General features: G+C 53.2%; 1 protein-coding gene across 4 annotated transcripts; it reads right to left on the bottom strand.

The window, feature by feature from the left end:
* Positions 1-1,980: 1,980 nt before the first annotated feature.
* On the bottom strand, positions 1,981-20,288 carry LOC119950152 (hippocampus abundant transcript 1 protein-like). Of its 4 annotated transcripts, XM_038772217.1 has the most exons (13): positions 19,996-20,050; positions 16,207-16,228; positions 15,127-15,222; positions 13,546-13,608; positions 12,094-12,221; positions 11,797-11,911; positions 9,804-10,022; positions 7,840-7,953; positions 6,402-6,473; positions 5,905-6,017; positions 5,300-5,397; positions 4,473-4,639; positions 1,981-4,330 (listed from the first exon to the last, which is right to left on the bottom strand). In XM_038772217.1, exons 1-13 carry the CDS (start codon positions 20,004-20,006, stop codon positions 4,118-4,120), a joined length of 1,431 nt encoding a protein of 476 aa, XP_038628145.1. In that variant the 5' UTR covers positions 20,007-20,050; the 3' UTR covers positions 1,981-4,117. The 4 variants fall into 4 exon arrangements, with proteins under 4 accessions (XP_038628145.1, XP_038628144.1, XP_038628146.1 ...); XM_038772216.1 differs by lacking the exon at positions 16,207-16,228 and having other exon boundaries at positions 19,996-20,288; XM_038772218.1 differs by lacking the exons at positions 6,402-6,473; positions 16,207-16,228 and having other exon boundaries at positions 19,996-20,288.
* Between the last annotated feature and the right edge of the window lie 4,860 nt (positions 20,289-25,148).

Below are 25,148 nucleotides of genomic sequence, written 5' to 3'. Positions count from 1 at the left end.
TCTTTGGGGGCAGAGATCATGTCTGCCTTCTCTATTGTAATAATAATGACGGTATTTGTTAAGCACTTACTTTGTGCCAAGCACTGTTCTAAGGGCTGGGGTAGATAAAAGGTAATCAGGTTGTCCCACGTGGAGCTCACAGTCTTAATTCCCATTTTACAGATGAGGTAATTGAGGCACAGAGAAGTGACTTGCCCAAAGTCACACGGCTGACAAGTAGCGGAGCCAGGATTAGAACCCACTTCCTCTGACTCCCAAGCCTGTGCTCTTTCCACTAAGCATGCTGCTTCACTCTCCCAAGTGCCCAGTACAGTACTCAATCAATACCACTGATATATGGACTAATTGATTCTTACATCTGGGTCGCCCCACGTGGGCCTGGACCTCAAGGATCTGATGTCAGCAAGTCGGGGGACTGGACCTGACTGTTTCCTGGTCCCCTGGAGGGGGTGGGAAGAGAGAGAGACAAAGAGGGAGACAGAGACATACAAAGGATGACTGTTTCCAGATCCTGGACAGGCTGTTCATCACCAGTTGCCAGCAGAGGCCAAATCTGATGAATTTTCCTTTACTGAAACCTCTCCAAACTCATTGATGAGATAAGCAGAGTGAAGCCTTCCTGGAAGCGAAGAGCATTGAGGAGGCTTGACTGGAGATGACCTGAACGTCCACGGCGTGAAAGGCACCGAGGGCAGGGGTTCTACTCCACAGGATGGCTGGCCCGATGGCAGTGGGGCAACCTGGCCCGGGGAGCCCAGCTCACCTCAACCCCTCTCCGCCACCTCCCCCGACACACCAGCATTTCCGGACCCCCCCCCTCCACCCTCTCTGGGAGCCAAAGATCAGCTCGGCGTGACAGTCCCTCATTAGTGAGATGAGCACAATGCAGCACCCGTCTGAGGTCTTCAAAAATAATAAGGTGCCAGGCGCGGCGGAGAGACAGACTCAAGGGCTGATCATTTTTTGACTGCAAGAGGAAAGCAGCTGTTTAATAAATAACCATCAGGGCAAGTGAGCATCCATTTCTAAACACAATCTGAAATCAACTAAACATACTGAGTTATCAGCTAAAAACACAGAAATCAACACACGACCGGGAACTGCCGTTCATTTCCAAAGTGCGGGGGCTGGTCCAGTTTTAATTAAATTGTGTTTGGCCACGGAAGGCCGCCGGGACGGGGAAGAGAGAAAGAGAGGAATCACAGAATCTTGGACGGGAGCCACTGGGAGCCAGATAACAACATGAAAACCAACTCTGGCCCACTGAAGCTCAGCCAAAATGCGTCAAATGTCCCCATGTCAATTTTGTGTGAGGCAACAGGCCCTCTGAGGTCCAAAAATTTCTGCCTTTGTCCCCAGCAGGAGGATTGTTTGGCAAAGACTAGGCTCCCAGGGTGGGGCTGGGGGGGGGGGGGGGGGGATGGCCTAGGGGGCGAAAGGTGGGGGGGGGGGGGGGTTCAGCTTCCCAGTGGCTCAGGCCCTCCCCAGACAAGAAGCTGGACCATCTTGCCAGTTGCCCAGAGGTATGGAACGGAGTTGGGCAGCACCAACCCAAATGGAGAAAAATAAACTTTTTTAATGCCCTTTAAAAACAACAGTGTGGCTGCCCCCCTTTACAAATTGTAACCTAAAACTGGCAAAATTGGTTGAAAATCTCATCCAGGTTTCTGGCCACATCCCAGAATCTCTTGCCTGTCACAACCCCAAGGGTCTTCACACAGACCAACTTTGACTCCCTTTAGGAAAGGGAGACCCACATGCTGAGGGATTATTCTTTCTGGGAGGGGAGAAGAGACACAGAAGGCAAGAGGAGAGAGACCTGCCCTGGCAACTTTGGTGCTTTCCTGCTGTTCGGTTGTGTGGCCACACATGGACACCCCATGAACGATGCCTATAACCAAGCTGGAACTCCTTCTAAGGGGGGGCCAACGCTGGGTTTCTGAGTTCAGAGTTTGAGACTGCGGGGGGGGGGGGGGGGGGGGGGGAGGGAGGGTAGCTTCCTGTCCAGCCATGTAAAGTGCAAAAAGTCACGATGCCCATGGGGTCAAGACGGCGCTTAAAGGTGACCATGTTCCTGGCCCAGCAACCCAAGACGAGCTAGCAAGCCGGGGCAGCACTGTTTGAATTTGGGGAAGGAGGAAGGAGCAGCTTGGCTGTTTTTTCCAAATGGAAACTGAATCTCTCCAGGTGCTGGAGGGCGGGAAGTTGCTCCTCTTTTCCCTTCCCCCCCTGACCAGAGTTGCCAACTTGAAGAAAACTGTTTGGGGGTGGAAAGTTACCCAGAACCAAGTGTCTCTGGGAAAAGGGCATGGGGACTTGTTCTCGGGTCAAGTCAAGCGCCAGTGGTAAGGTGGGCACTTTGGGAAGCTGGAGAAGCTGAGCATGGAATCTAGAGCTTTTCAAATCTCAAGTCTGGGCTGATGATCCTCCTACTAGGGCCTCGCTGGACAGGGGAGCTGAGCTGAGCTGGCAGTCTCTGGAGAGAGCCCTTATGGTCAGGCAGCCTGGTGTAAGGGGTCCAGGAAGCTGGTGGAAAGGCGGATGTTGAGATGCAGTCAGAGAGGCATCCAGACAACCCAGCCAAGAGTGGGCAGAGAATCCAGGAGCACCTTGAGCCAGACCCCAGAAGCTGTGGGAAAGCAACAGCTCCCCGCAACCCCACCATCTACTCAGAAGTAGATCCATGATACGGAAAGTCAGGAGCTTGGCAGGAGCAGGACCAAGATTCACGAACACTTCTGTGCCCGGCCCAAAGCCCCATTGGACACAGCACCAGTTGTGTGGGTATCACGCCGCTTATCATGCCTGTCCTGGGTTCCCTCAAGGCCTCCTTCACCACCCTCATCAGGTTGGTCTAAAGGGGCTTTTTGACCCCTTAACTAATCTGCCCCTGCGGTGTCTATCTGGAATCTCTTTCCCAGATGATCCACCAGGACTGGCCTCAGTTTCATCACCTTTCCCCAGTGCTCCTGCTTGAGAGCAAGGATACCTTCAGCCCTGGCTGCAGACTCCCAAGCGTGGAGGGTGCAGGGGGCCTGTCTGAGGCTTCGGATGCTCAGACAAACCCAACGGCGCTGGCTCCTTGAAAAACAGGGATCGGGAAGCTGGGAGAGGAGCACCGTCAGGAAAGTGGCGGACGGGTTCTGGCTCATAAGACCCACTGGTGAATCAACACCCGCTCTCCCCTCACCAACGGCATCAGCATTAACCTTCCAACTCTTCTAGCTGCCCCTTCTTACAAACTCCCCTTCCTACCCGCTGGCAGACAGCACCCTGACCAAACCATGGTATCAATGCCCTTGGGGCCGTGTCAGCCCAACAGACGATGTCACGTGGAGGTTTTTCCCCCTCTAGTCGCCAGAATAGCTAGGGGTTGGGGTGGTGGTGAAAGAAAACTCAAGGATACTGGGGCACACCCCAACCCAACAGGGATGAAAATTTCATCCGGCACGAGGCTGCTGAAATGTAGCGTATTGCCCTCTTTCACGGGTTGAGCTTCGGGTTGGGGGTGGGGGAGGGGGCTCGGCCACCCCACCTTCCTCCCTGGGGTTAGTGGTATGTCCCAGCACCTTCATGGCACATTCCATCTTCCCCATCTCCTGGGCTTCAAACGATTCAGCCCAAAAAGCTAAGGTGGGCCAGGAGGGTAGGGACAGATGTCCTAATGGGCAGCAAGTCATCGCTGAGGTTTTTCTTTTTCTTTTTTTTAAGAGCTGAGTAGGGGAGAGAGAAAGGAAGAGAGTCAGTGTTTGCTCCTTGGCAAGGTGAATATCTGGCTGGACGCACCCCGAAGTCCAGTCTACACAGAGTGTGTTTTGCATTGAAAACTAACTCTTCTTCCCATGGTGTAGTCCAACTTTTCCCTCCTTCTTCAGCACCACATAGTAATAATCCCCATTTTGTCCCAGTAGGACTGGAGTTTGTGGTCCTTTTTGGCTCCCTGAGGGAGAGTCTTCACCACCACCCCCACTCCCCCATATGCTATTAACGGAATGGTCCACGGACGCCCTTCCCGCCCATCCTACCCCCACCGGGACAGTCCTTCCCTTGTGTGTGCATCAAGGAGCTCCGTGGGGTGGTGGGGTGGGGATGGATCGTTTCCCCCACCCCTTCCCCGTCATACACTGCTATCCTCCAGGAGGGGCTCCTTCACTTCCAAGCCACCTGCCTGGGGGCTATGCGTATGACTCTGGGCGCCATTGCTGTGTTTCTTGTGGCTGCCCGGTCGTAACATGAGGTTGTTGTGCTCTGGGATGAACAAGGCCACTAGGAGGGACAGCAGGACCGAGCATGCTCCAAAGAGGAAGGGGGGGCCGGGGATGATGCTCCGCTGGAAGGCGAAAAGAGAGGAGGGGGTTAAACTTGGCCCGTGAATCCATTTGTGGGAAAAGAGTGGTTGGAAGGAGCAGGGTGTGTGTGTGGGGGGGGGGGGGGGGTGTGTGCGTGCATGCAGCCAGGGCCAGGGGAGATACCTCATCTGAAGGGTTGGCCATGTTGGGCTTGGTGGCCTTGTCCAAGGTTTCCACCTCCACCAACTCGTTCAGCTCCACATGGAACAGGTAGAAGACGAAGCCGTAGAGGGCCGGCCCCAGCCCGTTGCACAGACCCCGGATACCTGTGATCATCCCCTGAACCACACCTGGGACAGGGAGGGGAGAGACACAAGCAGCCCCCTTAGACGTGGCCAGGGACCCAAGAATGCAAGACACCGCTGGCTGCAAGTCCGCCTGTGTGGGAACATCAGCCCGGGGGCTCAGGCAAGGCTCTCTTGGAAGCTGTACCTGCTGCCTGGAGTGGGCGACGGCACACGGTGGCCAGCTGCCGTCCAGTGGCCTGCCTTTCTGAGACGGCTGGACTCGAGGGGGGACCACCCACATCCTGGGATGGCTTTAGGATGCCCCAACTACATCGGTGGCGGGCATTCCCTTCCAGTCCAGGGCCCCCTGTCCTGGTCCAGGCACCACGGGAAAAGGAGCCTGGGGTGGTCCCTGAATTCCAAGCACACCTAGCCTTCAGGCACCCCACCCCAAGCCCCCAAGGGGTGGGGAAAGTTTCCTCCTCAGCGGCGTCCTCTAGCAGTCAGCTCCCAGCCGCCTGAGTGATGGGCAGCATGGCAGACGCAGGCAAGTTTCCCTCAGAGAAACCTGGTCTCCTGAAGGCGCGAGCTGGTCCTTGCAGAGAGTCTGAGGGCTAAAAAGCCAGGACCCGTGCCCCGGCCCAACCCCGGGGCTGCCAAGTTGCGATCAGCATTCACAATGCCAACGTACCACCTCCTCAGTCCCCACCCTTCGAGAGCTACCTTGCTGGTCAGGGTCTGCGTTCCGGGACACCATGGCACTGATGGCGGGGAAGGTGATGCTGGACATGGCCGCCACCGCTCCAGCAGCCCACATCATCCTGCGGGCAGGAGACAGACACAGACCTGGGGGATGGCACAGAGCCCCTGCCTGGGGGGGCAGGGAGAGGGCGCGGGCAGGCGGAGGGTGGGGATAGGGGGAGGGGGGTGTGCAAATGCAGCTGGGACCGTACGATCAATTGTTCCCCCAAGTTGCCTGATGCTGAACCTATAGCAGGGGCCTCCCCGCTGGGGGAGGAGAGGTGAGTGAGAGGGGTAGGGATGGGGGGGCGGGGGGAGGTGGGAACGGAGGGGGTTGCGGAAGGAAACCAGCACAAGGCAGAGTTGCAGATCTGGCTCCCTGCCTTGCCAGTGGTCGTGGCTACCTGACTGCCTGTCCCAGGTTCCTAGTTGCCAGGGGGAGCTGGAGAGGCGCCGGCTCGCTCCACCTTTCGGTGGTTCCTGCTCCACCTCTGCTCCGGCCTACCAGCTGCCCTGGGCAGGGAAGCCCGCTTGGGATCAGGCAGGTAAGTGCTGTGGGAGGGTCTGCAGGGCCTGATAGCTCTTACCAAGGCTGCGAGCCGAAGCCGTACCAGGCGAGCTGCAGGATCTGGAAGCCCAGGCCCAGGAGGATAGTGTTCTTGTTTCCTATGGAGCGCATGAGGATCCCCAGCACCACTGTCTGCAATGGGACGGGGACCCGTGACCAACGGGAAGCGGCCCTGGGGCAGAGGGGAGCCAGGGGGATCTCCGGCTAAAAACGCTCCACCCCAATGCCCCCAGGCCCAGCCCCTGCGGGCTCTGATGGTCCTGTGCTTATGTCTGCCTTACTGAGAGATGGAGGGGGAAAGCAGAGGGGTGCCCCTGCAGGGCTGGTGGGGGACAGGGCAGAGAGAGAGAGAGAGACAGAGAGAGAGAGACAGAGAGAGAGAGAGCGCCCATTTCCTGCCAGAGGCGCAGAAAATGTCCAGGCAGGGCCTGGCTCAGAGGGCCAGGGAAGGAGGCGGTGGGGAGACCCAGGGACAGAAGGGCAGGGGCCAGATCTAGGGAGAAGGGGTCATCTCACTTGAGCCAAGATGGAAAGGATCCCCACCACACCGATGAAGGCCGCCACTGTCTCCGACGAAAAGCCAATCACCTGCAGAGACCGAGGGGATTCCTCTAGTGGCCAGCCAGACCTCCTTTTGAGCAGTTACCTGTATGCTACATCTTTTCTCTCCATTCGTGCTTATCAGCTCCTCTAGGAAACCCTGCCCTGACTCGGTGGGGATAAAACAGGGATCCTCTGCTCCCGTTGAGTCACCGAACTACCCCTCCCTGGTTTTCAAAGGAAAACGCCGAAGAAAGAACAGTGTCTCTCTGGTCTCTTTCAACCTGATCCTCTTGGAGGGCTGGGCCCGAGTCTTTGAAGGTCCTGTCCGCTGCCCCCCAGGAGTGCACTGAAACTTTTATGAAAAGCCGTCAGGAGTGGCATAATACGGTGGTGAAGGTGGCAGAGTGGACAACACAGAGGGCTTTGAGGGAAAAATAAGGTGGTGAAGTACACCTAGTACACGTAAGCTCTCATTTCCCCACTGGGCCCCCACGGGTCCCGTCTGCTCTCGATAATCCACGCTGGGGGAGGAGCGCAGGGATGGGAATAACACAAAAAAGATGGATTATGCCAAGGGAGGAGCAAGGGAGGGGGCAGACGGAGGGTCTCTCTGGGCAGCAGGTCAACAGAGCCAGAAGCACACCACATTACAGATTGTGCAGCACGGGAGGTCGGTCCAGGGGATGGGTGGAGAAGGTAGGTCATGGCAGCTGAGAGCTTAGAGATACTCCTTCCTGAAGTGTCACTCGGCCCATCTCTCTCTCCTCAAAGCCCTCCACTGGTTCCCTGGGCCTCTTTGCATCAAGTAGGCCTCACAATCAGCTTTGAGGTCCTCCCCATCTGGCTCCACCTTACTTATCAACTCCCTTCTCCCGCTATTCCCCAACTCACCGTCTTGCCTCCTCCCAAGCCAGACTCCTAGCTGTGCCTCGCTCGTAACTCTCCCATCTTCGACCCCTCACTCACACTGTTCCCTCACCTTGGGACACCCCTCCCACCCCCCGCCGACCAAAACATGTCATACCCCAGCTCTCCCCACATTCAAAGGCCTCCTAAGACCCCACCTCTTCCAATAAGCCTCCCCCGATGAAATTTCCCAGCACACTCAGCTCTATCATTCCATCGGCCAACCCTTTAGCACTCGTGTTGGTTTTGATTTATTTTTGATCTCTCGGGCAGTAAATATATTCACACTTGTCTCTCATTAGAATATACGCTCCGTGTGGGAAGGGAATGCGTCACTTTGTTATTCTGCATTTCCCAAGCACCTACTATGGTGCACCAAACCAAGTGGGCGCACAATAAATGCGGCGACTACTATGACAAAAGATCTCCCTGCCCACGGGTGACTGATGGAAGCAGATGAACGAGTGCCAGATTACTGCTTAGAATTCCAGCCCCACGGGCTCACCTGGCGTAGGTAGAGGAAGAAGCTGGAGTACTGGCCGGCTTCAGGGAGGTAGGAAAGAAAAACAGTGATGCAGATGAGAAGCACTGTGGAGTCCTGGCCCACTTTGCGGAGAGACTAGAGGGAGGAAGGAGAGAGGGGAGATGTTGAGAAGGAGCCCTAGGCAAAAGAGTCCCCCATCCCTTTCTGAAGGACTGGCCCCAGAATCCCCATAGCTGTGGGGTGCCTACGCCGGACAGATGGGCCCGCCAGTTCTGGGACAGCTACCAGGAAGCGGGCCCGGTCGGCTGCTCTCCTTGCAGCTGCTGCTCGCCATCTCTGTCTCCCAAAGCCTGAATGGGATAGCTCTGTGCCAGGCTTCCCTGTCCCACCTGGCATCATGGGCTATCACAGCCCCGATGCCGTTCAATTCTAACTTTTCCCCCACTGGGCCAAGGACCCCATTGGGTCAGATTTTCAGTCTGCCAGGAAGATACCTCCCTCTTACAAAAGCCCTGCCACCTACATTTCATCTCCTGGAAAATGGGAGGGTGGAGGGGGAGAATAATCCTCTGACTAGGTTTTATGAAAGCCCACCTACTACAATCCCAATCTTTCTCACCAGCCTCCCCACCAACCCACTCCATCATCTCAGCCCTTCTGCACCTTAGCACTTCTGCTTTCACTACTCCCCACTGCACCTGTGTATGCAGAGCTTTACATATCTTCTGGGGGCACTTCCTCCTCCTTACCTGTAAATTAAGTCAAAACTTCTTGAGGACAGGTCTCATATCTAGGTACTCTACTGTCCCAGAGGGCTTAATACACCGCCTGAGCACTTGGTAGATAGTCAAAAAATACTATTGATTGATTCTACAGCCTGTTCTCTTCGATGAGTTCAACACGATTTGACAAGTATTACCCAATCAATCAAAAGCAATTATTGAGTACTTACTGTGTGCAAGGCCACTGTAGTAAGGGTGCTTGGTAGGGTACTGTCGAACTATTAGATATGGTCAAATCAGTCAATCAAATGTATTTTTTGAGCACTTCTGTTTGCACAGCACTTTACTAAAGTGCTTAGAAGAGCACAGTAAAACAGAGTTGGTTGACACATTCCCTGCCCACAATAAGCTTACAGCCTAGAGGGGGAGACAGACATTAATATAAATAAATTACAGATATGAGGTCTCTGCCCTCGAGGAGCTTTCATTATTTTTAGTGTCTCTCTCCCTGGCTAACTGCATCTGTCCCATTGCCAGCATGCCTGAGGGGAAGGGAGGGGTTGAGCATTATCTTCATCTATCAGGAGGGAAAACTGAAGCCCAGACAAGTTAAGCAATTGGTTTCGATTCACCCAGTGAGGCAGGGGAGGAAGAGGGCTGCAGCCTGGGGCCTCTGTCTTAGAACCCAGTGCTCTTCCCAGGAGACCAGACCAAACTCCTGTTCCGTTAAGGATCGATTCCTCTTTGTGAGCACTGCAGTTGAGGACAGATATCCTTCTTTTGCTGTCCCACTTGGACAACTCTGGTCAGGAAAGCAACCCTTTTGGGGCTGGGTCACTCCCGAGTTGGGAAGCAGGGCTGGTTAGGGGCCCCCTGTCTCCTCTGCTTGGACTAGGGCTGGGTGGGGGTGGGAGTGTCTCTCTCATTCAGCAGTCACAAGTAGGGTTCAGTCTTCCTATCCACTGCCTGAAGCTGAGTCCATCCTCTGGTTGGTCTGCACCTTCCCGGGAGGTCGGGGAACTTGGTCTGGGGCTGGTATCCTGGGGCTAGTTTGATTGGCCCACGTGTCCAATTCACCAGCCAGACCTTGGCATCCACCTGGCCTCTTTACTCGGCCAAGGGATTTCCAGCCTCCCAGAGATGCTGGCCTCCTGCCTCGGCCACGGGAACAAGGGGTGAACAGTGGGGATGATGGACTGACGAATCAAGCCGGCATTTACAGCCCTGAAAAATCTCCCTCCATCGAGGGAGGGGGTTGCTTACGGCAAAAGGATCGGCCTGTTCCCAGGAAATGGGGGCTCCCCAGGACACTGGCCGCATCTCCTCAGGCAGTGACTCGGGCACGGCGAACAGGATGAAGCCGATGTCCAGCAGGGCCACCCCCGAGGCCAGCACCACCACCAACGTGTCGCCGTAAGCACGCGAGAGATAGGCCCCAATGGCCGGGCTGGTCACGAGGCTGGCGGCAAAGGTGGCAGAAACCTGCAAGGCAAGGAAGTAGGGGGTGAGTGGGAACCTTGGCGGTGTCACAGGGAAGAGGGTGGTCCCCCGCTGGCTCCCAGAACTCATCCTCAGGCTGCAGCACCCAGGCTGGGAAATAAATGCCTCTGCCCCTGTTTGGCGGGGGGCGGGCGCAGCAAGGAGAGAGAGTGGAGGGCCTCAACTGAGGAGTGTGCTTGCGTCCACGGGGAGCCGGAGCCGGAGCCCAGGGATTGCTGGCGGTCCAGCTTGGAGCAAGAACACAGCCTGAGGTCCTGTGGTCAGTCGCGGGCCAGCCAGGTCGAGAATACGCCCGACGTCCGGCTGGTCTGGGCCGCACCCTCCCCGGCTGAAACCATGACGCTGATGATGGTATTTGTTAAGCACTTACTAAGTGTCAAGCACTGTTCTAAGAGCTGGGATAGACACAGACTAATCAGGTTGGACACAGTCCCTGTCCCACATAAGGCTCAGTCTTAATCCCCATTTTGCAGATGAGGTAACTGAGGCCTAGAGAAGTGAAATGACTTGCCCAAGGTCACACAGCAGACAAGTGGCAAAGTGGGATTAGAACCCAGGTCCGTGCTCTATCCACTAGGCCATGCTGCACCAAGAGAGGCTGCTGAGGAGAAATGGGCGTGGTCCCCGTGATCAACAGCGCGAGAGGCTTGGAATATGCCCCGCCAGGTGCTCCCTCCAGGGTAGGGCAGGGCACAGCACCAGGGGTGGCATCTTGAGAATGATAGCGGGCCTGTAGGAGCTGCCTCAGCGAACCAGGGAAGGGGACCTGGGACACGACTTTCGGCAGTGACTGACTGACGGCTGGGTTGAGCATCATCCCCAGGGAACTATCGTCACCACTACGGTCATCACCGCTGATGGCACCACCATCCTTCCTGTCTCACGAATCCGTAACCTTGGTATTATCCTTGACTCCTTTCTCTCATTCCACCCGCATATTCAAGCCATCACTAAATCTGGTCAGTTCTACCTTCACAACATCGCCCAAATCTGCCCCTTCCTCTCTGTCCGAACTGCTGCCACATTAATGCAAGCACTCATCCTATCCTGCCTTATTATATCAGCCTCCTTTCTGACCTCCCTGCCTCCTCTCCCCACTCCAGACTCCATTCTGCTGCCCAAATCATTTTCCTTCAAAAACGTTCAGCTCATGTTTCCCCACTCCTCAAGAACCTCCAGTGGTTGCCATCCACCTCTGCATCAAACAAAAACTCCTCACCCATTGGCTTTAAATCACTTCATCACCTTGCCCCCTCCTACCTCACTACTCTCCTACTAAAACCCAGCCCACACACTTCGTTCCTCTAACGCTGAACTTCTGTACCTTGATCTTGTCTATCTGGCCACCGAGCTCTCGCCCACATCCTATCTCTGGTCTGGAACGCCCTCCCTCCTCCAATCAGACAGACAATTCCTCTCCCCCACTTCAAAACCTTATTGAAGGCACATTTCCTCCAAGAAGCCTTCCCTGACTAAGCCCTCCTCTCCTCCTACTCCCTTCTGCACCGCTCTTACTTGCTCCTTCCTTCATCTTCCCTCCCATCCCACAATACATATGTATGTGTATGTAATTTATTTAATTTATATTAATATCTGTCTCCCCCTCTAAACTGTGAGCTCACTGCGGGCAGGAATGTGTCTGTTTGTTGTTATATTGTACCCTCCCAGGCGCTCAGTTCAGTGCTTTGCACACAATAAGTGCTCAATAAATACAACTGAATGAACAAATGAATGAACCGCCAGCTTGGGCCCTCACCAGGCCATAGGCTGTGCTGCGCTCGTGCTCCTGGGTGATATCTGCTACATAAGCAAAGATCACGGAGAAGGTGACGGCAAACACACCGGACATGGAGATGACGGCGAAGTACCACCTGAGAGAAAGCAGAGAGGGGGGGTCCTGAATTAGAGCTGCCCTGGGCACAGCCCAATCGTTTCCCTCCCCTTCAACTTCTCTTCCCACTATCCAGTGAGGCTCCCTCTCCTTGACCCCTGCCCTGTCTCGCACTGCCCTCTTAGATGCTTCTGCCCGCCCCCCCCGCAGGCCCAAGCTCACCATGGGCTTATCTTCATGAGTGGGATTGGCGCGCAGGTGAAGAACACAGTGAGGAGGAGGAAGGACTTCCTGCCCCAGACGTCAGAGAGAGCACCAATCAGAGGGGCGCTTAGAAAAGACAGCAGACCCTAGGGGCGGCGGGGAGAGAGACAGGGGTCCCGTCATGCTGGCGGTCTGCAGCCACCCCCCTCCAACCCGGAAAGCAAAATAAATCAATAATGGAGCCGAGCATGCAGGGGCCGCATAACTGGAACAGGATGGTCTGAGCTGGGAACAGAACCAGTCCGAAGAGCACTGCCAAGTGGCAGGCACACATCTTCCTCCTCTCTAACACCGTTCCTGGAGTTTCCAGGCCCCAATCCCTCTGAGCCCGGGCTGGCAACCAGAAGGTGCCCCAGTGCCTGCAGCCTCTGACCCAACTCTGGAGTCCTGCATCTGCTACAGCGCCCAGACCACATGGGCTCATGAGGGTTACTTCTTGGGCAGGAGGTCAAATGGGGACCCCAGCTCCTCTACCCCCTGCAACTCCTTCATGCCCAATTTAGGCCAGGAGGCAAGGGCAACCATCCACATATCCTCCTCCTCCATCGGTTCATATTTTAATATTTTGTACACTACCATGTGATAGACTCTGTAAGGGACCCAAAGGAGTCCCAACCCCTGCCCTCAAAGGACTGACAGTCTAAAAGAGACAAGACCAACACAAACAGACTTTCATCTCTCTTACAGGAATTCTTTCCAACTCCTTTTCTGGCAAAAAACTGGAGCAGGGAGCGCAGGGAGGGTAGGTTGGTCTTCCCCCAGCTGAAGCTCTACTTCTATTTCAGCTACGGTCCCAACCCTCCTCCTGGCCAGCAACTGGTACTGGACCTCACCCCATCCCCCCCCACCCACCCAAGCCTAATACTTCTGGTTGCTAGGACGCTCTCTTCACTTCCCTCAAGAATTCACCCCCCTCGAAGAGGCTGCTTGAAAATCTAATTCTAGTTGACAGTTCAACCCTTTGGGGTAGGAAAACCCCCAAATCCGAGATCCCCATTTCTGTTGTGGGAAGCTGCGGGGGGGGGGGGGGGGGGGGGCGCGGGGGGCAGACAGTACTCCCCCTTTCCCCTCACACTACATACACCTACACACACACACACACACCTACACGCACGCGTGAATAACACTCCAGACCTCTGCCACTCACTCTTGGTGTTCGCTCTTGGTCTTTCCGCCCGGGCACTCCACTCGACAAAAGGACCTATTGTTGTTTCAATGATGTGCATGTTTGTTCCCTCAAATCTGGACTAAGGCCACTGCCCAGCAGCGAGGTGGGAAGCAGCCTCACAGGACCCTGCCAGGCCTGTCCTCCAGGCCGAAACCAGAGCCCGCGGTGGGGGTGGGAGGGGGGCGCCCCCTGAGCATGCTACACAGGGGAGGTGAGCAGGCAGGAAGCCAAGCTGGGTTTACCTTGACTCCATGGATCAGGCCATTCATCAGGAATGTGTGTTGTGGGAACGTCTGGTGTAACACCTGCAGGCAACACCACCCCACTGTCAGAACGACTCCACCCAAGGGATCCTCTCTGCACCCCCCACCCAGCCTCGTGTCTCCCCTTTCATTTATATGGCACATAGTCCAGGTTTCCCCTCCCCCACTGCTCAGCAGCCCATCTGCCCCCCCCCCCCCCCCCCCCCCCCCCCCCCCCCAAGTCACCTTGGGATTGCCAGAAACCACAGGAGACGGAGATGTTTGCTCTGTCTCTGAGGTGGTCCTGGGTCTTTCTCTTTTCCCCTGACCCAGTTAAGGTGGCCCTTCCCCCGCCTCCCCTCTATCCCTTTTTCAGCCGCCCCCTGGACCAGTCTAGCATGTCTGCATCTTACCCAGAAAACAAGCTTCTAAGTGCCTTTGTGGATAACAAAAACTCACTTGTCAAAGGCAATTTCCTAGAAGCGGGACGGGAGCACGATGGGAGCTTCAGTACATTACACTCTGCAATGCTAACTGACCCCCGGTTTTGAGAAAACAAATTTGAAAACCCGAGTTTCTCTCCCGAGAGCTGCCAGCTCAGAAATTCTGGTCACTTTACTGCCAATTAGAGGGGAGATTTTTGAGTTCTGATTTTGAAGCCTTTTGATAAAAGCAATCCCTCGGTCCTGGGTCTGGCTGGAAGATTTCTTTTGTCCTTCCTGCTGGACATGTCTCTACAGCTGAACCACTCTGACCTAAACGGGGCTCGGTCTGCTCAGTGCGGTGATGGATGGCGTCCACAGTGATGCCAAGGGGCTGGTAATGGTGGCAGGGGTGAGATCAAAGCAAGGCCTGGCCGGGGTGGGGAGATGTAGGGAAGTAGTGGGGGAGTTGGGGGGGGGGGGTGGAAAGGAGGAAGGAAAGAAGGGAAGAAGGGAAGAGAGGAGGCAGCAATTCTGAACAGCCTCAAAGACAAGGAACCCTAAATGGGTACATGATGATCCCAGTGCCACCGATGGTTAATGCGGCCTTCACTGGTTCACAGTCCTCCCGCAGTTACACAAAGGGGAAGGTGTTCTTACAGCCAGTCCTATCCCTTGCAGGAGTAAGACGTGGTGTTCTGTCCCCTGAGGGGACTGGCATGTCGGGGGTGGTGGTGGTGGTGAAGTGAGTCTGAAGTATGTAACAAACTGTGTGTTCCCAGCCAACGGAAAGAAATGCCAACATTGTTCTCTCGGCCCATGAAATCAGGATGAACATATCAGCTTGTTGTTTCTGGGGCTCCCTCCGTCTCCGTTGTCAGGGTCAAAAGAGACAGTTCCAGCTCCAAGAGGAGACTTGGGAGACAGTGTTACTTAACTGTCCCCAGCTGCGGAAACATTCGAGGAACATCCTGTGGGCGTCCCCTGGGACCGTTCTTAGCATCTGTCATTCTTCGTGGGTCCTCCCTACCCTGACCTCCCAACCACCTCCCTTCTCCCTTCTACTAGGGGCCAGGAACTTGCCCATCCCCAAGCAAGGAGGGGCCCAGCCCTAGACAACTGCTCCCCGTGTGGGGCAGGGCAGGGCAGGGCTACTCACCGTCAGCATAGGCGTCGTGAGCAAGCCCCAGGCAAAGAATTCCAGAAAGATCACAACCACGGCATGGTACACGCTGGGCTCTCCGATGCCTTGGCGCTGAAAAACACGAGAATAGACTTGGGAGTGGGAGCCACTGGGATCAAAGAGAAGAGCAGAAAAGAAGCTAGCTGAACCGGTCACACATCCCTGGTACCTCTGCTCCCAGGTGAAGAGTTGGGAGCTCGGGAAATCAAGGGAACACTTGTCCCCAAACACAAGCCCATGGACAGGCTCTGCTGGCTTGGAAAATGAAGAGTAAACTTCCACCTGGGTGCCACCTCCCTGTTCCAGGTCCAGATTTTCCTGGGGCACAGTCACTGGTTGCTACTTCTCCCAAGGTGCAGCCTAAATCTGCCAGAAGCCAGCCCACCCACCCAGCTGTCTGGAGCTCAGCTGACTGCTGGGTCATTATACAGGTCCTGTCTGTTTACTGTTCTACTTACTGTACTCGTACTCTGCACACAGTAAGTGCTCAATAAATACGACTTACTGCTAGACGATAAGCTCCTTAAGGGCAGGGAGTGTATCTTCTAACTCTATTGCACTCTCCCCGAGCGCTTAGTCCAGTGCTCTGCCCACAGCAGATGCTCAATCAATACTGCTGATTGATTGATTAGACCCTCAGGGTGCAGGTTAAGTTTTGTTTTGGACGTTCTAGGCATTTGCCTGCCTGGAGGCAGAGGGCTGGATCAGATAGCCTCTCAAGGCCCCTTCTACCTCTGGGATTCTAGAAACAGCAGAGGTAAGTACACCCTACAAAGCCAGAGTAACCGAGAGACGAAGTCTGGGTTCCAGTCTTTCTAGGAGGCAGAGATCCGAGCCGAAGGGAACATCCTCATAATCAATTGTTTTAAGTCAATCGAACGGTATTTTCTCCAACCCTGGGAAAGCAGCAGGGACGCGCAAAGTTTGCCAGCCTTGTGGACCTCAAGTGTGCAGCTCCCGACCCAGAGGGAACCTCAGATTGAAAGGTTGGTTGGGATTTTCCCCTCCCTCTTGCCCATCCCCTCCATTCTTAACCTGAACACTCGTTTTGCTCACCACGACCAATTCCAGTTCAGATCTGGACAAAAAAAAAAAAAAAAAGGGCACCTCTTACTGTAGGTGTACAATTGTGCATTTGGAAAAATCTCCCCACAACTGTATATGCCATCTCCCTAAACCAGACAACTGGTAGCACAAAGGGAAGGGGAGACCTGGTAAGAAAGCTCGGTTCTCTGCACATTCACTTGCATTCATATTTGCATTCATCTGAGAAGCAGTACGGCCTAGTGGAAAGAGCATGGGCCCGGGAGCACAGACCTGGGCTTTAATCCTGGCCCCGCCACTTGTCTGCTGGGTGACTTTGGGCAAATCACTTAAGTTCTATGTGCCTCAGTTATTCGTCTGTAAAACGGGGAATAAGACTGTGAGCCTCATGTAGGACAGAGACTGTGTCCAACCTGATTATCTTATATCCACCCCCAGCGTATAGAACGGTGCTAGCTACATAGTAAGCACTCAGATACTACTATAGAGAACCAGCGTGGCTTAGTGGAAAGAGCACAGGCTTGAGAGTCAGGGGTCGTGGGTTCTAATCCCGGCTCCGCCACTTATCTGCTGTGTGACTTTGGGGGCAAGTCACTTAACTTCTCTGTGCCTCAGTTACCTCACCAGTAGAATGGGGGTTAAGACTGTGAGCCCCGCGTGGGACAACCTGATTACCTTGTATCTCCCCCAGCGCTTAGAACAGTGCTTGGCACCTAGTACGTGCTTAACAGATGTTATTATTACAAAAATAAATAGCCACCAAAGTGGTCGGTCCTTTTCTCTCAGACCTCATTAAAAGAGAAGGATGCCCAATCTACTCTCCCACTTTCCCAGCCACCATCTTGAGATTAGCCTTTTCTTTCAGCTTCTCTATGGCCTCCTCCCCGCTCTCGGGCCGGCCTTCAGAAGCTGCCGATGCAAGGGGCAGGATTTGAACTGAGAAAACTCTAAAGACCAGGGCCACCCTGGTTCTGAACCACACCAGCCCAAACACACTCTAACACTCTCCCTTGCCAGAACGGTCCCAGAGACTCCTGCTGTTTTCTCATTATTTATGGGATTTTATTTGGCTGGTTTAGTAGAACGCTCAATTCCCACTGAGGCTTACCTCAGGGATTCAAATCGCTCCCTAATCAAACAGTGACGTTATGTTTGCTCTGGTAGGGACAAGAATGGTGGCACCATCAGCCACTAAGGGTGGGGCTCTTTGAAATTTCCCCTCCTCCCAATAAAGTGGCCTTCACCGAACCTAATTCCGTGGTCTCTTTAGGATCTGAGAGGTTTCATTCCAAACAAGGAAGGTTTCTTTGGCCTTGATCTGAATACACGTTCTGAAACTACCTTTCTTTAAATTTGCTACTGGATACACAGGCCCTAAATCACCCCCGGAAGGGACTCTGCCTTCAGAGCAGCCTGGTGCCCACTTGGAATTTAGCAGCCTTGTGCCAGCCCAGAAAAATACATATGAAGTATGAAGGTAGAAAAAATAAAAAACAACTCATCTGCCTGGTAAAGCAGGCAGGTGGCTGTTTACAAGCCTGACTTAGGATGCGTAAAAAGGCTTTTTCGGGCTTCTGGACCAGTGTTTTCTGGGCTGTAGTGCAGGGACCACGGGTGGCCTGGTAGAGATCTCAGTCATCCTCTACTATCCTTCCCCAGACTGTGTGTGATCCCCTCCATCAGAACTGTCTACTGGAGATGGGAATTCTGGGATGGAAAGAGAGAGGAGATGAGGAAGAAATAGTGAAATCAATAAAGAGTGGACTTAGAAGCTGTAATTGGAACATTTTAACTTGAAAATTTGCCTGAGGCTAGACTGCAGTTTATGTGTACCCACGTACGTTACAGGCAAGCCTGGCCCTCCTAATTCTTTTCTTGGATCCTTGAGAATATTCTGGTGGAGCGCACTGTCCTGAATCACGAACGGATAGATCTCAGGATGGACATCAACGTCATCGTGTTTCCTGGAGACACCGACTTTAACCAGGATTGGGATTTTCACACCTTATCCTGACACCACGAAGCTCCTCCCAGGATCCCTTGGGGCCATGGTCTGGATGGAGCATATATGCGACCCAAGATGATATAGTTGGTGACATGTTCTTGTTACACCGATAGATGCTGGAAATAAGCCAAGCGCTTAGTACAGTGCACTGAACACAGTAAGCGCTCAATAAATACAACTGAATGAATAAGCCCACGCCAGCAGCAACACACCCACTTGCTCTCTCTCCAATTCAAGATCCAGGTGGGGTTGTTTAGAAGTCCCATTGGTAACCACCCAGCCTCTCAACCATCTGGCCAAAGAGCAGACCCTCCCACTGCCCTCCACATCACCACTTGTCTCAGAAACCAAACCACAAACATTCATTTCTTTCACATAGCAATGGAAACAAGGGTCTCAGCTTCTGTAAGCAACTCTTCTCTCCCCTTCAGCAGTTACTGCCAATGTTATTTCCCATTCTGAGAGCAGAGGGGGAAGGAGGTGGATTCAAATGACCTAAACAAATGAAACCCCCAATCACTTAATCAATCATATTTATTGAGCACTTACTGTGTGCAGAGCACTGTACTAAGCGCTTGGGAAGTACAAGTTGGCAACATATAGAGACAGTCCCTACCCAACAGTGGGCTCACAGTCTAAAAGGGGGAGAAGGGCCTCCAAGAACCACTCTCCTGGAGGTTCAGGAAATTCACAACCCTGGATCAGAAGAGGTGATTTAACTATATCAGGCAATAAAAAAAAATCCCAGCTTGGAGCTGCTCCCCATACCAGGGTCTGGCCAGGGATGTGGAATTTTGGTCGACACTAATCAATCAATGGTATTTATTGAGCACTTACTATGTGCAGAGTGCTGTAGTAAGTGCCTAGAAGAGAACAACACAGCAGAATTAGCAGTCATATTTCCTGCCCAGAACACGTTTACATGATGCCAATCCCTCCTCCTGCCACTCATGCAGATGTAAGCCTAGGAATCGGGCCTAGAAGGAATCTATGTAAGACCACTTGGGTCCCCGGGACCAGAAGCTGAGCCATGCCCCGAGTGGGTCCAGCATGCGGTCCAAGGTACCGTTAAAATGCCAGTGTCCTTGATGTCTTCGGGGCAAATATAGGCACACGCTGTGACTGCCCCCGCCCCCCGATGCCCAAATCTACGAAGTAGGGATCGTTAGAAATGGCAGCTACCTCGGCCTCACACACCGAAGGAGGGAAGGTGTGGGGGAGGCTGCAAAGATGGACAGGAGGGCTGTGGAAGGGAGGGGTGGGGCAGGACAGGTGGTGGCCAAGAAGAAGATCAAGATGCGGAAGATCAAGGCCCTACTGAGAGCTCACCTCCTCCAGGAGGCCTTCCCAGACTGAGCCCCTTCCTTCCTCTCCCCCTCTCCATCCCCCTCATCCTACCCCTTCCCTTCCCCACAGCACCTGTATATATGTTTGTACATATTTATTACTCTATTTATTTTACTTGGACATATCTATTCTATTTATTTTATTTTGTTAGTATGTTTGGTTTTGTTCTCGGTCTCCCCCTTTTAGACTGGGAGCCCACTGTTGGGTAGGGGCCGTCTCTATAGGTTGCCAACTTGGACTTCCCAAGCGCTTAGTCCAGTGCTCTGCACACAGTAAGCGCTCAATAAATACGATTGATTGATTGATTGACTGATTGAGTGTTGGAATTGGGAAGGGGGGAGTAGGTGGAGAGAGGGCGAAGGTGGGATTTGAGGGAGGGGAGTTGGAAAGTCGGCTCCGAAGTCGGGGCAGCGGGGGACCAGGGACGGGGAGATGGGGCTGCGACTCACGGCGCCTCCATCCTTGGTGATGATCTTCTTGGCCAGCAGGACGCTGCGGTTGAGCCGCTTCTTCTTCTTCTTCTCCCCGGTCATGGCGCCTCAGCCTCCGACCGGTGGCCCCAGCTCCGGCCGCCCCGGCTCTGCCCCTTCATCCTGCAGCCCCGGGGAGCGGGGCCGGCCGAGGGAGGGAAGGAGGGAGGAAGGAGGGAAGAAGGAGGGAAGGAGGGAGGGCGATGACAAGCGGAGCGGGCGGATTCCGCGCCGGTCGCTTCCCTCCGGGCAACGACGGCGCAGCCCGTCGGCGGCTCCTGAGGCGCCTCTCCTACTCCTCCTCAGCGCCCCGTTTCCGGCCGCCGTGGTTGCGCGCGCAGCCGGCCCGCCTACCTTCTCTCGGACTACAACTCCCAGCAGGCCACGCAAGCGCATGCGCCTCTCGCCCGCCCGGCCCGGCCCACCTGCTCGTTCTCTCGGCGGGATTCAATCAATCAATCAATTAATCGTATTTATTGAGCGCTTACGGTGTGCAGAGCACTGGACTAAGCGCTTGGGAAGTACAAGTTGGCAACATATAGAGACAGTCCCTACCCAACAGTGGGCTCCCAGTCTAAAAGGGGGAGACAGAGAACAAAACCAAACATACTAACAAAATTAAATAAATAGAATCAATATGTACAAGTTAAATAAATAAATAAAGAGTAATAAATATGTACAAACATATATACATATATACAGGTGCTGTGGGGAAGGGAAGGAGGTAAGATGAGGGGCTCGGGGACCACGACAGATCCCGGCGTCGACGGCTTTCGGGAAGGGAGCGGGAGAGCTGCGTGGCTTGGGGCCCCAGTGACTCGTGGAAGGGGGACAGTCACGGGCCACCATGTTGACGATCGGCCCATGGGCTCTGACCGGAAAACCGCAGGGGATTGATTAAAGACCAAAGCAGTCCCAGGGAGCTCTGTGGGGAGCTATGTTATGTAGGGGATGGTTGCCAGGCAACTCCAGCAAGAGGACGGTCTGAGCGGCTGAGCTCCCGAACCTTGGGCTCTGCCAAATGCAAGGACCCCAGCTCCCCAGATCCCCCAGCACGCACCCCCTACCCGTCTTCGGCCACTTTCACCCCTGGACAGTTAAGACCCTGATCACAGGCCTCCTAAATTATTATTATTATTGTCATTAAGCACTATGTGGCAAGCACTAAGTGCTGGGGTGTATACGAGTTAATCAATCAATCGTATTTATTGAGCGCTTACTGTGTGCAGAGCACTGTACTAAGCGCTTGGGAAGTACAAGTTGGCAACATATAGAGACAGTCCCTACCCAACAGTGGGCTCACAGTCTAGAATCATGTCAGGCACAGGCCCCCTTCCCAAGTGGGGACTAGGTGGGAGGGAAAACAATTATACATAATTGCTACAGTGGGTGATCAATCAATCAATCAATCAATTGTATTTATTGAGCGCTTACTGTGTGCAGAGCACTGTACTAAGCACTTGGGAAGTACAAGTTGGCAACATATAGAGACAGTCCCTACCCAACAGTGGGCTCACAGTCTAGAATCATGTTGGGCACAGGCCCCATCCCATAATTGCTACGGTGGGTGATGAGTACCTAATCGACCAATCGATCAATGATAAATCAATAAATGCACAGTAGCTTGGGCTACATCTGCCCAGGGCCCTCCAGACGGGCAGGGATCCTGAGAGGAAGCAGCCCCTGGGAGCACTGCCCTGCTCTGGACCTTGTCAGAAAACAACAACTCTGTTGTCCCCACCGCACAAAGAGGCAAACAGACGTGAAGGCGCGTGATTCTGACTAAGGGGTTCGGCAGCAAGACAATCGACAAAAGGAGCATGTTCTCGGGTGTGGAAGGAAGGAAGGGCTGTGAGCGGAAACCTGATCAGAGAGAGAGAGCATCATCTGGTCACACCTGGCATTGATGTCCCTAAAACAAACCTTATGCCCAAAAGCCTGCCATAAAGTCAGACAGCAGGTCTTAAAGGAAATCCAGCAAAAAGAAATTGAATGAACTTGAGAATCTAAGCAACACCATGACTAGGTCAGACCAGTGGTCCCATCCAGCGGTCCATCCAGCCCTGCATTCTGCCTCTGATAGTGGCCAAGGATAATAATAATAGTGATGATGGCATTTGTTAAGCACTTTCTATGAGCAAAGCACTGTTCTAAGCGCTGGGGAGGATACAAGATGATCAGGTTGTCCCACGTGGGGCTTACAGTTTTAATCCCCATTTTACAGATGAGGTGACTGAGGCACAGAGAAATTAAGTGACTTGCCCAAAGTCACACAGCTGACAAGTGGCAGAGCCAGGATTTGAACCCATGACCTCTGACTCCCAAGACTGGGCTCTTTCCACTGAGCCACGCTGCTTGGCTGCCTTCCTGGACACACATCCTCATGGTTAGAGTAGACCACCCACCAGTCCTAACTTTCCTCTCCAGTGACAGTCCGAACTGCTTCTCCATAATGACAAGTGTGTATGGGTGGGAAGTGCCGAGGGGGTGCGGGTGAGGGTGGGGGGAAATGGTGCATTTGCTGATAAAGCTTGTGTCTTCTAATTTAGCACCCTCACATCCCTGGTGGGATTTTTTTTTTAAATGGCATGTGTTAAGCACTTACTATATACCAGGCACTGTACTAAGCACTAGGATAAATCAGGTTCGACACAGTCCATGTCTCACGTGAGGCTCATAGTCTTAATCCCCATTTTACAGATGAGGGAACTGAGGGCACAGAGAAGTTATGTGACTTGTCCACAGCAGACAAGTGGTAGAGCTGGGATTAGAACCCAGGTCCTTCTCACTCCCAGGACCATGGTCTATCCACTAGGCCATACCTAGTCTTTTTTTTTTTTAAAAAAAAGAGTAGGGATTGTGATCTTCCTTTTGTACAGGAAGAGACTAAGGAGCCAGAAGGAGGAAGTGATTTTTTGACAGACTTGGGGTTGAATGCAGGGCTCCATTTCATTCATTCAATCATTCAATCGTATTTATTGAGCACTTACTGTGTGCAGAGCACTGTACTAAGCGCTTGGGAAGTACAAGTTGGCAACATATAGAGACGGTCCCTATTTCCCCCTGGTCCTCCTTGTTTCACCAAGCAGCATGGTGTAGTGGGTAGAGCACGGGCCTGGGAATCAGAAGGTCATGGGTTCTAATCCTGATTCTGCCACTTATCTGCTGGGTGATCTTGGGCAAGTCACTTCACTTCTCTGGGCCTCAGTTACCTCATCTGTAAAATGGGGAATAAGACTGTGAGCCCCATGTGGGACAGGGACTGTGTCTGACCTGATTACCTTGTGTCTACCCCAGTGCTTAGAATAGTGCTTGGCACATAGTAAATAAATACCACTAATTATTATTATTATTATTAGCGGATAGAGCATAGTGGATAGAGCATGGGCCTAGGAGTCAGAAGGTCGTAAATTCTAATATCAGCTCTGCCACTTGTCTGCTGTGTGACCTTGGGCAAGTCACTTCACTTCTCTGGGCCTTAGTTTCCTCCTCTGCAAAATGACAATTGAGACTGTGAGCCCCACGTGGGACAGGGACTGTGTCCAACCCGATTTGCTTGCTTCATTCATTCAATCGTATTTATTGAGCGCTAACTGTGTGCACAGCACTGTACTAAGCGCTTGGGAAGTACAAGTTGGCAACATATAGAGACGGTCCCTACCCAACAACGGGCTCACAGTCGCTTGTATCCACCCCAGCACTTAAGTACAGTCCCTGGCATATAGTAAGTGCTTAACAAATGCCATAATTATTATTATGACACTGATAAAAACCTCGCTTTGAGCCATAGCCCTGCCCACTCTTCTTGGGGACGGTGGCTTCTTGGTGGCACCAGTGGGGACTATACGGAGGGTTAATTACTCTCGTGACCTGGCTAAGTCAGTCTGAAGCAGCACCAATCATGATGTTGCTCAGTATTTTAGAAACCTCTCTATACCCCAAAAGCTCAAGACATTTTGCACCCAATTTACCGACAGGCAAACCAGGGCCAGGGAAGGCCAAACTAGACAGAAAGCCTTGGGGTCCCTGAGGAGATCAGAGCAGGATACAGAAAATGAGAGGGGCAGTCCAGAGTGGTGGGGAGCAAATGAAATTTGATTTGATTCAATTCAGTACCAATTTTTTTCAAGACCTGTGAGTGGAGAGTTGAGAAGACAAACCACATCCTCAGCCTCCTGCCTAGGCTAGATAGGTTGTGGTCAGAGATGAGGCAGTTACTATGTGACGTCCTGGGTGACTCAGGCACGCTCAGAACCCTGAAACCACCTTGCAACTACTGTCTTGGACTGAACCTACTGAGTGTGGCCCCTGAAATTCCCCGGGGCTGGAGTGGAAACCACACCCCCAGAGTGTCAAGGCATTCATTTAATAATAATAATAATAATAATAATAATCATGGCATTTGCTAAGGCTTACTATGTGCCAAGCACTGTTCTAAATGCTGGGGGGTTACAAGGTAATCAGGTTGTCCCACATGGGGCTCACAGTCTTAATCCCTATTTTACAGATGAGGGAACTGAGGCACAGAGAAGTTGTGACTTGCCCCAAGTCATACAGCAGACAAGCGGCAGAGTAGGGATCAGAACCCATGACCTCTGACTTCCAAGCCCGTGCTCTTTCCTCTGAGCCACGCTGCCTCTCCAGCAATTTCAAAGACCATTCAAAAGTTTATGGGTTAGAGCAGCAGTGTGGTTTAGTGGAATAGACATAGGTTTGGGAGTCAGAAGGCGTGGGTTCTAATCCCATCTCCGTCACTTGTCTGCTGTGTGGCTTTGGGTAAACCACTTAACTTCTCTGTGCCTCAGTTACCTCATCTGTAAAATGGGGATTAAAACTGTGAGCTCCACGGACAACCTACCTTGTATCTACCTCAGTGCTTTGAACTGTGCTTGGCACATAATAAGCGCTTAACAAATACCATAATTATTATCTCTAAGACCCAGGACAGGCAGCAAAGAGTGGTCAAGCAGCGAGCTGCCTGGAGGACATTGGGAGAGCCTAGCGCCCCCCCCCCCCCCCCCATCCCCCAGGGTCGGTAGTCAATCTAGCTCCTCTTAGGAGGTGTGTTTCTTAGGAGGCATGTTGGCTTGGGGGAAGGAGCACAGGTCTGGTCACTGCAGGAGGGATCTGAC

Source organism: Tachyglossus aculeatus, chromosome X1 (assembly GCF_015852505.1).
Source record: "Tachyglossus aculeatus isolate mTacAcu1 chromosome X1, mTacAcu1.pri, whole genome shotgun sequence".
NCBI lineage: Eukaryota > Metazoa > Chordata > Mammalia > Monotremata > Tachyglossidae > Tachyglossus > Tachyglossus aculeatus.
The sequence above is the reverse complement of the archived record's forward strand: the minus strand, read 5'-3'. Positions and strand labels throughout refer to the sequence as shown.